The 18,545-nt window shown below is 44.9% G+C and overlaps 1 protein-coding gene across 1 annotated transcript in view; it reads left to right on the top strand.

Moving 5' to 3' along the window:
* LOC147124584 (uncharacterized) overlaps nucleotides 1-18,545 on the top strand; it is a 158,111-nt gene that overhangs the window by 2,470 nt on the left and 137,096 nt on the right. The window contains exon 2 of the mRNA XM_085989913.1: nucleotides 16,032-16,292. Coding sequence (XP_085846039.1) covers nucleotides 16,033-16,292 — 260 coding nt within the window. The 5' untranslated portion in view covers nucleotide 16,032. The remainder of the gene's footprint in view (nucleotides 1-16,031; nucleotides 16,293-18,545) is intronic.

Raw genomic sequence — 18,545 nt, forward strand, 5'->3', positions numbered from 1 at the left:
CGATCCCTGCGGTACCCCACTAGTCACTGCCTGCCACTCGGAAAAAGAGCCGTTTATTCCAACTCTTTGCGTCCTGTCTGCCAACCAGTTCTCTATCCAAGTCAATACCTTGCCCCCAATCCCATGTGCCTTAACTTTACACACTAATCTCTTATGTGGGACCTTATCGAAAGCCTTTTGAAAATCCACATACACCACATCCACTAGTTGTCCCTTATCCATTCTACCAGTTACATCCTCAAAAAATTCCAGTAGATTAGTCAAGCACGATTTACCTTTTGTAAATCCATGTTGACTTTGTCCGATCCTGTCACTGTTTTCCAAGTGCTCTGCTATTACATCTTTTATAATGGACTCTAGCATTTTCCCCACTACCGATGTCAGGCTTACCGGTCTATAATTCCCCGTTTTCTCTCTACCACCTTTTTTGAATAGTGGGGTTACATTAGCTACCCTCCAATCCATGGGAACTGTTCCAGAGTATATTGAATTTTGGAAGATGATCAGCAATGCATCTACTATTTCTAGGGCCACTTCCTTAAGTACCCTAGGATGTCGATTATCAGGCCCTGGGGATTTATCGGCCTTCAATCTCGTCAATATCCCGAATACCATTTCTCTACAAATACTGATTTCTTTCAGTTCCTCCCTCTCATTAGACCCTATGTTCCCCGACATCTCTGGGAGGTTATTTGTGTCCTCCTTTGTGAAGACAGAACCAAAGTATGTATTTAATTGGTCTGCCATTTCTTTGTTCCCCATTATAAATTCCCCTGATTCTGACTGCAAGGGACCTACGCTTGACTTCACCAATCTTTTTCTCTTCACATATCTATAAAAGCTTTTACAGTCAGTTTTTATGTTCCCTGCAAGCTTACTCTCATACTCTAGTTTCCCCCTCTTAATTAATCCCTTTGTCCTCATTTGCTGAATCCTAAACTGCTCCCAATCCTCAGGTTTGCTGCTTTTTCTGGCCAATTTTTATGTCCTCTCCTTGGATCTTATGCTATCTCTAATTTCCCTTGTTAGCCACGGTTGAGTCACCTTTTTTGTTTTATTTTTATGCTAAACAGGGATGAACAAATTCTGTAGTTCATCCATGCGATCTTTGAATGTTTGCCATTGCCTATCCACCGTCAACCCTTTGAGTAACATTCCCCAATCAATCCTACCCAACTCGCGCCTCATACCATCGTAGTTTCCTTTATTTAAATTCAGGACCCTAGTCTCTGAGTCAACTACTTCACTCTCCATCTTAATGAAGAATTCTATCATATTATGATCGCTCCGACCCAAGGGGCCTCGCACAACAAGATTGCTACTTAATCCTTTCTCATTAAATAATACCCAGTCTAAGTGGCCTGATCTCTAGTTGGTTCCTCGACATATTGGTCCAGGAAACCATCTCGTATACACTCCAGGAATTCCTCCTCCACAGTATAGTTACTAATTTGGTTAGCCCAATCTATATGTATATTAAAGTCACCCATGATAACTGCTGTGCCCTTATTGCACGCGTCTCTAATTTCCCGTTTAATGCCATCCCCAACCTCCGCATTACTGTTTGGAGGTCTATATGCCACTCCCACTAATGTTTTCTGCCCCTTGGTATTTCTCGGTTCTACCCATAGAGATTCCACATCATCAGAGCTAATATCCTTCCTTTCAATTGTGTTAATCCCCTCTTTAACCAGCAATGCTTCCCCACCTCCTTTTCCTTTTTGCCTATCTTTCCTGCATATTGAATACCCGTGGATGTTGAGTTCCCAGCCTTGGTCACCCTGGAGCCATGTTTCCGTAATCCCATTCATATCCTATCCGTTTACCTCTATTTGCGCAGCTAATTCATCCACCTTATTATGAATGCTCCTCGCATTAAGACACAAGGCCTTCATGCTTGTTTTTTTTTTAACACTCTTGCACCTTTTAGAATTATTATTTACTGTGGCCATGTTTGATTTAAACACTTGATTTCTCTGACTGCCACCTTTGTTTTTCTCCTTCCTGTCTTTTGCTTCTATCCTTGTTTCCCTTTCCTCTGTCTCCCTGTTCAGGTTCAGAGACGATATTTATCCCTCAACCAACATCACTGAAATAGATTAACTGGTCATTATTTCATTGCTGTTTGTGGAACCTTGGTGTGTGCACATTAGCTGCCATATTTCCCTACATTACAATAGTAACGTCACTTCAACAGTACTTAATTGGCTGCAAAATGCTTTTGCGATAGTCACGAAAGGCGCTATATAAATGCAAGTTTTATCTGTTGTTCTAAAGGACAGGTGGTGCTTGTGATGGTGTTGACCTGGCTGGCAGCTCATAGCGCCCTGATGATCATTCTGTTTTTTTGAATGGGGCTGTAGCTGATGCCTCCTCACAAGCATTGCAGCTAAGATTGAAAACTCAGGGGAAGTGAATATGATGGTCCTCCAGCATGTGATGCCACTGCTGCCTTTTTAATAATATTTATCTTTGTATCTAAATGAAATTGGTAAGAACCCTTTCAAAAGAGTTCTTTACATGATAACCTTCTTGAGCATGATTGTTTCTACGTGAATTTGCTGAGGGTAGTTTTTAAGGGTTGTGTTTACATTTTCAGTGATCAGCATGCTTAGTAATATTGTGGGTATGTTTAAAAAGCTGCAACATGAATGCTTTAGATGACATTTGAGTTATGGGTAGAGATCATATTTTAGTGAGAATAAAAGGATACTTAGGAATGATTCCTAGTCAATAATATCACTGAGATGCTTCAACTAGCAGTTACAAATATCTGGATCCTGTGATTAGATTGATGATCAATTGCCCCCATGTATCTATTATTACTAGCAAATCTCCATTGGTGTTGCTCATGGGTGGTCTCAAGTCTGAAGCATGGTTATGTGTTTACCTCCTAACCTGGCTTATGTCTGCGAGGTGTCACCTTGGGTTTAATTGTAGCATTCTTGCCTCTGAATCAGAGGTCATGGATTCAAGCTCCACAGCAGAGACTTAAAGAAAGAAAAGAAAGACTTGTATTTATTTCACGCCTTTCATGACCATCAGATGTCCCAAAGTGCTTTACAGCCAATTAAGTACTTTTTGAAGTGTAGTCACTGTTGTAATGTAGGAAAGCACATAATCTGGGCTGTCACTTTAGCGGTATATAGGAACAGAAGTAGGACATTCAGCCCCTTGTGCCTATTTCATCATTGAACCAGAACATGGATGATCTGCACCTCAATGCCATTTACCTGCCTTTACTCCATATCCCTTGATACCATTACCTAACAAAAATCTTATCAATTTTAGGCTTGAAAATTTCAATTGACCCAGCATCTGCAACCTTTTGGGGAAGAGAGTTCCAGATTTCCACTGCCTTTTGTGTGAAAAAGTGCATTCTAATTTCACTCCTACCACCAGAGGAAATAGTTTCTCTGTATGAGAGAGCGTGAATATGGTATTGAGATAGAGGATCAGCCATGATCATATTGAATGGTGGAGCAGGCTCGAAGGGCCGAATGGCCTACTCCTGCTCCTATTTTTCTATATTTCTATCTACCCTATCGAATACCGTAATCATTTTAAAGACCTTGATTAGATCACTGCTTAACCTTCTGAACTCCAGGGAATACAACCCAAGTTTATCCAATCTGTCCTCGTATTTTAATCTTTGAAGCCCCAATATCATTCTGGTGAATTTGCACGATCCCCTCCTGCGGTTTGGAGCTGAAAACTGAATGTCGTACTTCAGATGCGATCTCACCGAGGCTCTGTACAACTGAAGAATCACTCTCTCCCCTTTGTATTCCAGCCCCTTGAGACAAAGCCAACGTTCCATGAGTGATTTTGATTATATTTTGTACCTGTGCACTAGCTTTTAGTGATTTGTGTTTGTAGTCACCCAAATCCCTTTGCACCTCCTGGTCTATTGCCTTTAAGAAAATATTCTGATTTATCATTCTTGGATCCAAAGTAGATGAACTCACCCTTCCCCACATTGAACACCATCTGCGATCGTTTTGCCCACTCACTTACTCTGTCTATTACCCTTTGTTGCTTCCTGCTCCCATCTACACAATTTACTATGCCTTCTAATTTAGTGCCATCTGCAAGCTTAGATATACAACACTCTATTCCTTCATCCAAGTCATTGATAAAATATGGTGAAAAGCTGAGGCCCCAGCACAAATCCCTGGGCATCACCACTTGTCACATCCCACCAGTTGGAGTACATTTCGTCTATCCGTACTCTCTCTGTCCTACCTCCCAACCAATGTCACAAGGTTACTTCTGTTGTGTATGTAACCGTTTACCTTTAAGGGAACTATAGAATGTAACCGTTCGCCTTTAAGAGCACTACTTTCGGTGTGGCACTATTTGTTGGCTCATGTATACTGTAATACCGATAGTGACCACACCAGTATATAAGGGTTGTGATACGTTAACTAGGGCAGAATCGCCCGAGCCTCTGAATAGTAAAGACGTGTTTTATTTTGTTAACAGTGGAGTCTGTGATTATTTATAATACAACCCACAGACTTAACATTGGCGACGAGTCAGGATTCGAACCCTGCGGCAGTTGTTCCACGGCGGCTTCGTCCGAAGACAGGACGTTGAAGAGAGGTTTCAATCCTCACCAGTCTGGAACCGACAGGCTGGAAGCAACAGGCATTAGGACCCTGAAGCCTCCATAACCTCGTGGGTAAGCCGCAGCGTTGGCTGCAAAGACAGGGCCACCGATCGGGAGATAAGGGCGATCGCAATCCCTGATAAGAGCCGCGGTGAAACGCGCGAGCGGGTGAGCCAGAGGCCGGGGGCCGCTTTCAAGTGCGAGGCGCAGCCGGGCCATCGATCGCATCCGCTGATAAGGGCGGCACTCGGGCTGAAAGACAGCGTCGGGGGACGGGTGAAGACCGTCAAGCGCGGGAAAACCGCCATTGAAGTGGGCGGGGAGAGCGAGAAGCGCGGGAAAGCCGCCATTTTTCACGGGAAAACCGCTGGGGAAGAAGGCAGAAGCGGGGAACCGCCATCTTAGAAAATTAATTAGAATTTTCAGAAACAAGAAATAAGTAAAGCGATACTTGTGGTGTTCTCAAGAAGAGAAGAAAATTAATAATAAGTAAAGAAATACTTGTGCTGTTCTCGGAAAGAGAAGAAGATGCCTAAGCGAGGAAATATTAATGATTTTAATGCTGAAATAGAAGACAGGGCCACGTATGGGGAACGCATAGGAATATATTGCGTAGCCATATACGACAAGGCAATAACTTTGTTAAATTCGATGGGAGCAAAAACATACGGGCTCTTGAAACATCTAATAGCACCAGTTAAACCAGTGGACCAGACCTTCGAAGAGATCGTAGCAGTGCTGAAGGATCAAATTACTGCAAGCACTTCCAAATGCTACCGTTGTGGAAAGACAACGCACGACCAGAATCAGTGCTGGTTTAAGAACCAAGAATGTAGGAAATGTGGCAGGATCGGGCACATAGCAAAAGTATGCCGGTCAAGAATGACGGACAACAAGAGGGAGTCCGCAAAAAAAGGGTACAAGGAGAGTCCAAGGGAACAAAAGTCCGACTCACACTTCAAATACAAGGGACTGGACAGTCTAAAAATTCACAACGTGAACAACGAAGCTGACAGACAAACCATTTGGATGACGCTGCGGATTGAAAAGGCCAAAGTCAAAATGGAAGTAGACACGGGATCGGCATTGACGGTCATGAATAAGCATGACTATAAAAAGTTTTTCAAACATATTCCACTACGGAATACAGAATTAGTACTACAGACATACACGGGACACAAAGTATTCCCTATTGGGAAGGCAGGAGTTAATGTGCGATACAAAGACAAAAATTACCGCCGTCTGGATCTGTATGTACTGCCTGAGGGAGGTCCACCACTTCTAGGACGGGAGTGGATCCGAAAAATAAAGATGGATTGGCATGAGCTAAACGCCATGTCGGTGGAGCACGAGAAAGAGGACGTCAAATCTGAACGGTTGTCCCGAATATTAGATGAAGCGAAAGAAGTATTCCAACAAGGGCTGGGTAAGCTGCGAGGTATTAAAGCAAGGGTTAAGATTGCAGAACATGCAAGCCCAAAGTTTTGTAAGGCCAGGTCGGTACCGTATGCAATACGACCAGCAGTGGAGGCAGAACTAGAAGAACTTGAACGATCAGGGGTTCTGTCAAAAGTAGACTACAGTGAGTGGGCCACGCCCATTGTACCCGTCATGAAATCCTCACCAAGTAGTAAGCCAGGGGGACCGGGGAAGGTCCGTATCTGCGGGGATTTCAAGATCACAGTGAACCCAGTGCTTCATTCGGTGCAATACCCGCTGCCAAGGATTGAAGATATTTTCGCTTCGTTGGCTGGAGGAAAACACTTCACGAAGATAGACCTAGCTCAGGCATATTTGCAGATGGAGGTTGAGGAAGAGTCACGCCAATACCTAACTATCAATACCCACAGAGGTTTGTACCGTTATAACAGACTGGTCTTTGGAGTGGCTTCGGCACCAGCAATTTGGCAGAGGGCCATGGAACAGGTGTTACAAGGAATTCCAAGCACGCAGTGCTATTTGGATGATATCCTAATCACGGGAATGGATGAAGAGGAACACCTCACGAATTTGAAACTGGTACTCACCAGGTTAAAGGAGTATGGCCTTAGCGTTAACTGCAATAAGTGTGAGTTTTTCCAAAAACGAATCTCATACTGCGGTCATATCATTGACCGCGAGGGACTACATAAATCACCGGAGAAGATAGAAGCGGTCGTGAAGGCTCCCGCTCCAGGGAACGTGTCACAGTTAAGATCATTCTTGGGGTTGATCAATTACTACCACAAGTTCCTACCAAATTTGTCCACGGTGCTGCATCCACTGAATGAGCTGTTGCGAAAGGAGACACCATGGAAGTGGAGTGAGGAGTGCAAAAAGGCTTTTCGCAGAAGCAAGGAGTTGATTACCTCCGAGGAAGTGTTGGCTCATTTCAACCCAGCATTACCCCTTCGGCTGGCGTGTGATGCTTCACCGTACGGAATTGGAGCAGTACTTTCGCACAGGTTTCCAAATGGCTCGGAAAGGCCAGTGGCTTTCGCGTCCCGATCTTTGACAACCGCGGAGCGAAATTACGCCCAGATAGACAGGGAGGCCCTCAGTCTTGTGTGGGGCGTGAAGAAATTCAACCATTACTTGCAATGTAAGAGGTTCACATTGCTGACAGACCACCAGCCGTTGGTGTCCATATTTAACCCGAACAAGGCCGTGTCCAACATGACAGCACAAAGGCTACAAAGATGGTCAGTCTTACTTGGGGCACACCAGTATGACATTGAGTACAAAAGGTCAACAAAACACGGAAATGCCGATGGGTTATCACGCTTACCATTGCCGACAGTAGAAGAAGCGAGTACAGGGGACCCAGTGGAGTTGTTCCACTCGTCCATTGTGGAATGTCTGCCGATAACAAACTCAATGATTGAGAAGGAGACAAGGAATGACCCGACTCTTTCACGAGTCTATGACTTAACGGTGAAGGGATGGCCAGCACAGAGCGAACCAACACTGCAGGCATTCTCACAGAGGAAAGAACAACTGTCGGTGTGCCGAGGAACCCTAATGTGTGGGTCGAGAGTGGTGATTCCGCCCAAACTCCAAAAGAAAGTACTCAAGGAGCTGCACGAAGGACATCTGGGTGGAGTAAAGATGAAGAATTTAGCGAGAGCATTTGTGTGGTGGCCAGGCATCGACGGGAACATAGAGGAGATCACCAAGAATTGCCTAGGATGTCAGAGGGTTCAGAACGCACCACCACCGGCTCCTCTGCACCCATGGGAGTGGCCCTCATCTCCTTGGCAAAGAGTACACATCGACTTTGCTGGTCCATTTATGGACTCGATGTTCCTGATAGCGGTAGATGCCCACTCCAAGTGGCCGGAAGTAATTAAAATGACCACCACCACGACGGAGAAAACCATCACGGTGTTAAGAACCATGTTTGCTCGGAATGGCCTGCCGGAACAGATCTGTTCCGATAACGGACCACAATTTGTGTCCGAGGAATTCAAGAAATTCCTAAAGAGCAATGGGGTTAAACATTACACATCAGCCCCATACCATCCCGCCTCCAATGGGTTGGCTGAAAGGTTCGTCCAGACCTTCAAGAAGGCCGTAAAGGCCATGAGTAATGAAGACATAAGTCTACAACATAAGGTAGACAGTTTTTTGTTGGCATACCGAAATGCAACACATGCGGTCACAAATCAAACTCCCGCAATGATGTTTTTTAACAACTTCCAATTCTGGGTGTGTTCAATTTTGCTGAACCTTATTAAATGCCCTCTGGAAGTCCATATAGACAACATCCATAAACATTTCCCTATTCACTATGCTAGTGGCCCCCTCAAAATTCAACTAGGTTAGTCAGATATGACCACTCCTTCAAAATTCCATTCTGCCTCTCTGATCAATTTATTCTTGATCGGGAACGGTACCATAGTGGCTATGTTACTGGACGAGTAATCCAGAGGCCCGGACTAATGATCATGAGTTCAAATCCCACCACGGCAACTGGGGAATTTAAATTTGGTTAATTAAGTAAACCTGGAATAAAAAAGCTAGTATCAGTAATGGTGACCATGAAACTACTGGATTGTCGTAAAAACCCATCTGGTTCACTAATGTCCTTTAGGGAAGGAAATTGGCCATCCTTACCTGGTCTGGCCTATATGTGACTCCAGACCCACAGCAATGTGGTTGACTCTTAACTGCCCTCTGAAATGGCTGAGCAAACCACTCAGTTGTAACAAACTGCTACAAAGAAGTATCACCGCATGGACTGCAGCGGTTCAAGCAGGTGGCTCACTACCACCTGCAATTTCCTCACTCCTCACCTATTTCTTTTAATGATGGTTTGTCCATCGTTGTCAGTGATGACAGCTTATGATTCTTCTCCATTTTAATACTGGTTGTGGGTTCTTATGACTGTAAAATCCGATTTTCACGCAGAATGTTTTACCACTCACAGGACCTCGTATATTAAATTGACCTGAGGATAATCTTTCCTATTTCCAGCATTTTCTGTTGTTATTTCAGATTTCCAGCATCCGCAGTATTTTGCAATTATAATCTTTCCTTGGTTTCCTTTGGACTCACTTCTTTTGCTAGTTGGATACAATTTGCTTCAAGCTTTGTTGCGCCATCGTGTATCATCTTTTGCCACTTTGCTGTCACAAGCATCATGCACCCATGTGTCAGTTGAGATGCCACATTTATTTACCTTGGTCTTTAGGCAATCCTTTTTATCTTTTTGAACTGACCACCACGAGAGCGTTTGCCAAGCTTCAGCTCACCATAGAATACCTTCTTGGGTGGTGCAGTATCAGGCATTCAGACTAAGTGACAAGCCCACCTCAGCTGTGCCTTTACCTCTATTCCTGGCATAGTTGCTCTTCTGAGGATCTCAGTGAATGGAATATTGTGCCACCATCGAAGTGTTGTGATCTTTCTGAGAGAGTGTAGGTAGAAATGATTGAATTTTCTGATGCGGCGACTAAGTGGTCCAGCTATTGCACATGGTAAGGATGTTGTACATCTTGCCTTGTAGATCTTAAGTCTTGTTGCCAGTTTAATGCCGGTTTTATCCCATAACCTCACACGGAACCTTCTAAAAGCACTACTGGCTTTAAACAATCTGTGGTTCACCTCATCATCATATGAATGTGGTGCTTCCTAGGTAGGTGAACCTATCCACTACAGACACTGTGTGCCCATGGGTACTGTTGGGTGGCACTTCAGGCTTTCTAGAGGCAGGCTGGTATATAACTTCTGTCGTCTTCGGATTGATAGTGACGCCAAATTTCTTACAAACATCTGAGAAATGGTCCTTGGAGCCAGTTGGAGGTCCTTTTCTGTGTGGGCAACAAGGACACAGTCATCAGCAAATGAGTGCTTAGCTGTGGACTATGTGCGGCTGAGATTGTGTAATTTGCCATCATCCTGAAGTGAATATACACCTCTTTATCCAAGTTCCTGAAGGCATAAGTAAGAATAGAAGCAAACTAGATACTAAGCAAGGTGGGAGCAAAAGCACAATCTAGGATACTGTAGCCTAGTGGTTATGGTACTTGACTAGCAATCCAGAGGTTGAGTTGGGAAACAGAATTCATTAAATCGGGTGGTTTGTAAGTTGGCACCAGATAAAAGAAGCGTGAAAGCTGCCGGATTGTCTTAAAAACCCAACTGGTTCACTAATGTCCTTCATGGAAGGGAACCTGCCCGCCCCCCCCCTTATTTGGTCTGACCTACATGTGACTCCAGTCCCACATTCTATGGTTGACTCTTCATGTCCTCAGGGCAACTAGTGATGGGCAATAAATGCAGTCATGAGAACAAATATATTAAAAAAAACAACCTGGAGACAGGGAAGGGGTTTGAAAGTTCACCATTTTCCATGACTCTGGTCATCATGGAACTTGCAGATCATCTGGATAACTTTTTGGGATAGCCAACTTTGGGCAGTGGTTCACAGAGGCCTTCGCTGCTAACTCTATCGAAGACTTTTGTGAGAGCAACAAAGAAAGTAAAAGTCCAAGTTTTATTCTTGATACTTTTCCTGAAGACGTCTGGCAGTAAATACCATATCAGTAGTACCTCTGCCTTTTCTGAATTCACAGTAACTATTAGGCAAGAATTCCTCAGCTATATGCTCGATGTAATGATTTAGGATAATCCTATCAAGGATTTTCCCTGCAATGACATAGGGAAATTCTTCAGTGACTGTCACACACATTATCTACTGCCTTTGTATTTGAATAGATGGATAATGGATGCATCTATCCTTGTGTGGTGAAAGTAAATCATCCCGCACCAGCTGGAAACACTCAGTCAGCGATTGAGCTAGTTGGAAACACTCGGTCAGCGATTGAGCTAGTTGGAAACACTCAGTCAGCGATTGAGCTAGTTGGAAACACTCAGCGATTGAGCTAGTTGGAAACACTCAAGTCAGCGATTGAGCTAGTTGGAAACACTCGGTCAGCGATTGAGCTAGTTGGAAACACTCAGTCAGCGATTGAGCTAGTTGGAAACACTCGGTCAGCGATTGAGCTAGTTGGAAACACTCAAGTCAGCGATTGAGCTAGTTGGAAACACTCAGTCAGCGATTGAGCTAGTTGGAAACACTCAAGTCAGCGATTGAGCTAGTTGGAAACACTCAAGTCAGTGATTGAGCTAGTTGGAAACACTCGGTCAGCGATTGAGCTAGTTGGAAACACTCAGCGATTGAGCTAGTTGGGAACACTCGGTCAGCGATTGAGCTAGTTGGAAACATTCAAGTCAGCGATTGAGCTGGTTGGAAACAGTCAGCGATTGAGCTAGTTGGAAACACTCGGTCAGCGATTGAGCTAGTTGGAAACACTCGGTCAGCGATTGAGCTGGTTGGAAACACTCGGTCAGCGATTGAGCTAGTTGGGAACACTCGGTCAGCGATTGAGCTGGTTGGAAACACTCAGTCAGCGATTGAGCTAGTTGGGAACACTCGGTCAGCGATTGAGCTAGTTGGGAACACTCGGTCAGCGATTGAGCTAGTTGGGAACACTCGGTCAGCGATTGAGCTAGTTGGAAACACTCGGTCAGCGATTGAGCTGGTTGGAAACACTCAGTCAGCGATTGAGCTGGTTGGGAACACTCGGTCAGCGATTGAGCTAGTTGGGAACACTCGGTCAGCGATTGAGCTAGTTGGGAACACTCGGTCAGCGATTGAGCTAGTTGGGAACACTCGGTCAGCGATTGAGCTAGTTGGAAACACTCGGTCAGCGATTGAGCTGGTTGGAAACACTCGGTCAGCGATTGAGCTAGTTGGAAACACTCAGTCAGCGATTGAGCTGGTTGGAAACACTCAGTCAGCGATTGAGCTGGTTGGAAACACTCAGTCAGCGATTGAGCTAGTTGGAAACACTCAGTCAGCGATTGAGCTGGTTGGAAACACTCGGTCAGCGATTGAGCTAGTTGGAAACACTCGGTCAGCGATTGAGCTGGTTGGAAACACTCAGTCAGCGATTGAGCTAGTTGGGAACACTCGGTCAGCGATTGAGCTAGTTGGGAACACTCGGTCAGCGATTGAGCTAGTTGGAAACACTCAGTCAGCGATTGAGCTGGTTGGAAACACTCAGTCAGCGATTGAGCTAGTTGGGACCACTCGGTCAGCGATTGAGCTAGTTGGAAACACTCGGTCAGCGATTGAGCTGGTTGGAAACACTCAGTCAGCGATTGAGCTGGTTGGAAACACTCAGTCAGCGATTGAGCTAGTTGGAAACACTCGGTCAGCGATTGAGCTAGTTGGAAACACTCGGTCAGCGATTGAGCTAGTTGGAAACACTCAAGTCAGCGATTGAGCTAGTTGGAAACACTCAGTCAGCGATTGAGCTAGTTGGAAACACTCAAGTCAGCGATTGAGCTGGTTGGAAACACTCAGTCAGCGATTGAGCTGGTTGGAAACACTCGGTCAGCGATTGAGCTAGTTGGAAACACTCAGTCAGCGATTGAGCTAGTTGGAAACACTCGGTCAGCGATTGAGCTAGTTGGAAACACTCGGTCAGCGATTGAGCTAGTTGGAAACACTCAGTCAGCGATTGAGCTAGTTGGAAACACTCAGTCAGCGATTGAGCTAGTTGGAAACACTCGGTCAGCGATTGAGCTAGTTGGAAACACTCAAGTCAGCGATTGAGCTAGTTGGAAACACTCGGTCAGCGATTGAGCTAGTTGGAAACACTCGGTCAGCGATTGAGCTGGTTGGAAACACTCGGTCAGCGATTGAGCTAGTTGGGAACACTCGGTCAGCGATTGAGCTAGTTGGAAACACTCAGTCAGCGATTGAGCTGGTTGGAAACACTCGGTCAGCGATTGAGCTAGTTGGAAACACTCGGTCAGCGATTGAGCTAGTTGGAAACACTCGGTCAGCGATTGAGCTGGTTGGAAACACTCGGTCAGCGATTGAGCTAGTTGGAAACACTCGGTCAGCGATTGAGCTAGTTGGAAACACTCAGCGATTGAGCTAGTTGGGAACACTCGGTCAGCGATTGAGCTAGTTGGAAACACTCGGTCAGCGATTGAGCTGGTTGGAAACACTCAGTCAGCGATTGAGCTAGTTGGGAACACTCAGTCAGCGATTGAGCTAGTTGGGAACAGTCAGCGATTGAGCTGGTTGGGAACAGTCAGCGATTGAGCTAGTTGGAAACACTCGGTCAGCGATTGAGCTAGTTGGGAACAGTCAGCGATTGAGCTAGTTGGAAACACTCGGTCAGCGATTGAGCTAGTTGGAAACACTCGGTCAGCGATTGAGCTAGTTGGGAACAGTCAGCGATTGAGCTAGTTGGAAACACTCAGTCAGCGATTGAGCTAGTTGGTGTTCTCCAGCTTGCCATATCTCTGCAGGTATAGCATTGGAACATGGTGCTTTGCCACTGGAGAGGAACGTAATAGTCTCTGCCAAGGGAGGCAATGATTGGACTTTGAGGTTGTTGATACAAGGCCTCACTGTCTAGACTGGACTTCCAGTTTAGTCGATTATTAAAATGGTGGTTAGCCCATCTGTCCAAGACTTGGATCTTCTCAGTCAGCAAGGTGGAGCCACCAACACTCGTTAAGGGAGGAGCACCTTACCTTCAAACAAGGGATAAATGTAGTGCCTCATAGACCTTCTTGTATCATGTGTGCCGGTGTACATCTTTTAATATTTGGGGGTGGAAACCATCAGGTTCTGGAGATTTGTCTATCGTTATTTTCTCCATTAACTTTTTTTGTAACTTGTATTAAATCCAGTAAGTTTACCCTTGACTTTGACCTGCTAACATTTTGTACACTTCTTCAACTGTGAAAACGAATACAACGTATTCATTTAACTATTGGCCATTATAGTCATATCTGCATCTTTCTATAGGGCCCATGTTCCCCTTTTCCATTTTTTTCTTATATTTATAAGAACTTTGTTGGTTTTGATATTCCTTGAAAGTTTTTTTTCTTCCCTTTTTGCACCTTATTTTGTATCCCTTTGCTTCTAATAGTTCTCCCAGCTTGCAGTATCTCCACTTTTCCTTACATTTGTGCAGTACTGAGGGAGCACTGAACTATCTGAGTTGCTGTCTTTCCAATGAGATGTTAAATGAGGCCCTGTCTCCCATCCCGGGTGGATGTAAATAATTATGTATTCTTACAAAATGACAATTTAGTTTTGGGGTCTACAGAAACAAGCTCAAATTATTTTAAGTTTTGTTGAGTGAGCAGTTGTCACAGTAAAAAAAAATGCAGGGATTGGTGAACAGTACCTTTTATCCTCTTCCTTCAAATGATCTAACCTTATGTTGCCTCTCCCGAAGATGGTGATGCATAGCAACAACTTGCATTTCTATAGTGCCTTTAAAAAGCTAAACGTCCCACAGGAGTGTTATCAGACAACACTTGACACCAAGCCATATAAGGAGATGTTGGGGCAGGTGACCAAAAACATGGTCAAAGAGTTAGGTTTTAAGGAGTGTCTTAAAGGAGGAGAGAGAGAGAGGTGGAGGCTGAGAGGTTTAGATGGGGAATTCCAAAGCTTGGGGCCTAGACAGCTGAAGGCATGGCCACCAATGGATGGATGAAGGAAATCAGGGATGCACAAAAGACCAGAATTGGAGGAACACTGAGTTCTTGGAGAGTTGTGGGGCTGGAGGAGGTTACAGAGATGGGGAAGGGCAAGGCCATGGAGGGATTTGAGCACAAGGATGAGAATTTTAAAATCGAGGCATTCTTGGACTGTGAGCCAGTGTAGGTCAGCAAGCAGAGGAATGTTGGGTGCACAGGACTTCGGCGAGTCAGGATATTGGCAGCAGAGTTTTGGGTGAGCTCAAGTTTATGGAGGGTGGGAGGCCGGCCAGGGGAGTATTGGAATAGTTGAGTCTTGAGGTAACTAAAGGAATGGGTGAGGGTTTCCGCAGGAGATGGGCGATGTTACGGAGGTGGAAATAGGTGGTCTTGATGATGGCGAGGATATGGGGCCGGAAGCTCCGCACAGGGTCAAATAGGACGCCGAGGTTGTGAACAATTTGGTTCAGCCTCAAGACAGTGGCCAGGGAGGGGGATGGAATTGGTGGCTAGGGAACAGAATTTATGGCGGGGGTAAAGGTAATGGCTGCAGCCTTGCCAATATTTAATTGGAGGAATTTCTGCTCATCCAATACTGGATAATTGGGTAGATTTCAGTGGGTAGCAGTAGCTCTTTAGTCGCACACCTTAATCTGTAAGTCTGTGTAGTGAATGTTGACAGCTACTAAACTGTAGTTGCATCCCCTGCCCCCACCCCCCTGCCTGCCAGTCTGGTCTGCTGCTAGTGTCCACATGCTTGCTTCTCCAGTAATAGCTGGATAAGAAGCAGAAATGGGGAACTTGGCCAGTATTTATTCCCCCCTCTGGCCCAGGGTGCTGATGAGTTACCTCAGCTGAGATTCGATGACTCAGCGCAGACATAAACTTGAACCTTCCGGATCCATCAATAGCTCAGTATGCTATTGGGCAGAGCCTTTAATGTACGAGCATGTGAAAATATTGGACAGGAAAAGACCTGCTGGTCCATCTAGTCTGTCACAGTTGTGATGCCTTATGCGTCATGGTCAAGACACTCCCGACCCACTAGATGCCAAGTAATCTAAAGGGAGAGGCGAGAAACTAAATAAAAAAAAAAAAACAAGCACAAATAAGGAAAAGAAAATCTGGAAAATTAACCAGTTGGGCAGAGCAGAGTCTTTGGACCCTGTTGGAATTGTTTTAAATTGATGTTATAATTTGTACCAAATTTACAGTTTGGATTGCGTTACTTGCAAAGTGCCTTTACAGATTGAAGTAGATGAGCCTGACTATTCCTACAATTGATGAATGAACAATGAATTTCAAATTCAGAAATGGGAGATCTTGAAGTATGTTCTGAGATAAATACAAGTGATTAATCAGAAGGTTATTGGGGCTGTGAAATTCTGCAATCTCTCACTTGTCGTCTTGTATCTTGCAGGATGTTTCGCCGCTCGAGACTCAGTGTGAGACCCAATCTGAAACCTGGTGGAAGAGGTTCATCACAAACCTCCAAGGAGGATGACAAGACCCATACCGCAGACCAGCAACTAAGTCCAGGAAGAAAGGCTTCCAATGAAAAAGATACTTCTGAGTCTCCAGCTGTGTTGTCAGCTCCACCAACTCTACTGCCTAATCCAGACGTAGGACAGGAAGAGAGAGATGACCCAGATGAACAGCAGGAGAATGTTCCACTTAACAAGTTAGTACGGAATCCATTCAAACACAGATCTGAGGCATCATAATTTTAATTATCACCTTCCCATTCAAAAATAATCTCAAGATATGTATGCTGTACTAACTGTAGTTTCTCTTTTGGCTACTGTACTTGGCTCAATGCTGCAGTACATAGAAGCTACAATATCACTTAAGTTAAATAAATTTGGTTCTGCACGTCTTTTATTTGTTGCTGTCCACCATAATAGTCAAAAAATATATAAAGAATAGAGCAAAAAAGTAGAAACACATCCTAGGAGTGAGATGGTGCTGTATTGAGGATTGATCTTGGATCCATTATGCCAGTCAAATCTTGGATGTGTTTCTTGTTAGATCCGTGTGTTAATGGCGACACGGAATGCAGGAGTTGATTTAACAAGTGCTTACTGAACAAAGTCTGGAGGTGAACTAACAACACAAGACGCTACACAGGCTTATATACCCGAGTGGTCACTACTGGTACTACAGTATACAGGGGCTTCAAAAACATAGTTCCTCTTAAAGGTACATACACTACAATTCCTCCCCTTTTAGATAAATAGTACATAACATTTTAAGTAATCATTAAATAACATTTTTACAAGAACAATAATATACACATTTGCTGAAGTTAATCAATTACAAATTCAGTCTCTCTGGAGGCTTCCTGACTCGGTCCGGATAACGCCTCGGTGGTGTAGTAGGTTCTTTTGGCAAGGTCGATTCGGCTTCAATGCTAGTGTCGGGTTCATCTGGTTCCAGTATCACCGGATCGGAGGTAGATACTATGGGTATCTCTGCTTCATCACTAGGAGTATAGAGTTGTGGTGTAGGTTGTCCTTTTTCGGATGACTCTATGATCTGGTCAGCATGGCGCCTTATTATGCTTTCTCCAATGTCCACGGTATACATCAGCGGTCCTAGTCGTGTGCAAATAGTTCCAGGCTGCCATTTCTCGGTACGGTAGTCCCGGGCCAAAACTGGTTGACCTATCTGGAAGGTTCTAGTTGGCCTTTCATTCATGCTTTGAAATTGCCGGTTCTCTACGTCCCTTCTGACGTTTGGCTTGACCAAATCCAGCCGGCATCTTAGTCTTCTATTGAAAAACATCATGGCGGGGGTTTGGTTTGTAACCACATGTGTTGCATTCCTGTACGCAAACAAGAAGTTATCTACCTTATGTTGTAGATTTATGTCTTCATTACCCATGGCCTTTATGGCCTTCTTGAAGGTCTGGACAAACCTTTCAGCCAATCCATTGGTGGCGGGATGGTATGGGGCGGACGTGTAGTGCTTAACCCCATTGTTTTTTAAGAACTTCCTGAATTCTTCGGATACAAATTGCGGACCATTATCAGAACAGATCTGTTCAAGCAGCCCATTCCTGGCGAATATGGTCCTTAATACTGTGATGGTTTTTTCCGTGGTGGTGGAGGACATCTTTATTACCTCCGGCCACTTGGAGTGTGCATCCACCGCGATTAAGAACATTGAGTCCATAAATGGACCAGCAAAGTCGATATGTACCCTTTGCCATGGAGATGAGGGCCACTCCCATGGATGTAGAGGGGCTTGTGGTGGGGTGTTTTGGACCTTCTGGCATCCTAGACAGCTCTTGGTCATTTCTTCAATGTCTCCATTGATACCTGGCCACCACACAAATGCTCTGGCTACGTTCTTCATTTTCACTCCACCCAGATGCCCCTCGTGATGCTCCTTTAGCACTCTATCCTTGAGTTTGGGTGGAATCACCACTCTGGATCCACACATCAAGGTTCCTCGGCACACTGACAGCTGTTCTCTTCTTTGCGAGAATGCTGGCAACAGTGGTTCGCCATGTGCTGGCCATCCCTTCACCGTTAAATCGTAGACTCGTGAGAGAGTCGGGTCATTTCGCGTTTCCTTTTCAATGGTAGAATTTGTCACCGGTAGACATTCCACTATGGTCGAGTGGAATATCTCCACTGGGTCCACTGTAGGCGCCTCTTCCACCGTTGGCAACGGTAGGCGCGATAACCCGTCAGCATTCCCATGCTGTTTTGTTCCTTTGTACTCTGTCATATTGGTGTGCCCCTACGAAAAGGGACCACCTCTGTAGCCTTTGCGCTGTCATAATGGGAACGCCCTTTTTAGGGTTGAATATGGAGACGAGGGGTTGATGGTCAGTCAACAAGGTAAACTTTTGTCCGTGTAGGTAATGGTTGAATTTCTTCACCCCCCACACCAGGCTGAGTGCCTCCCTGTCGATCTGGGCATAGTT

This window comes from Somniosus microcephalus, chromosome 1, assembly GCF_052327205.1.
Source record: "Somniosus microcephalus isolate GS21.2 chromosome 1, FLI_Smic_1.0, whole genome shotgun sequence".
Taxonomy (NCBI): Eukaryota; Metazoa; Chordata; class Chondrichthyes; order Squaliformes; family Somniosidae; genus Somniosus; species Somniosus microcephalus.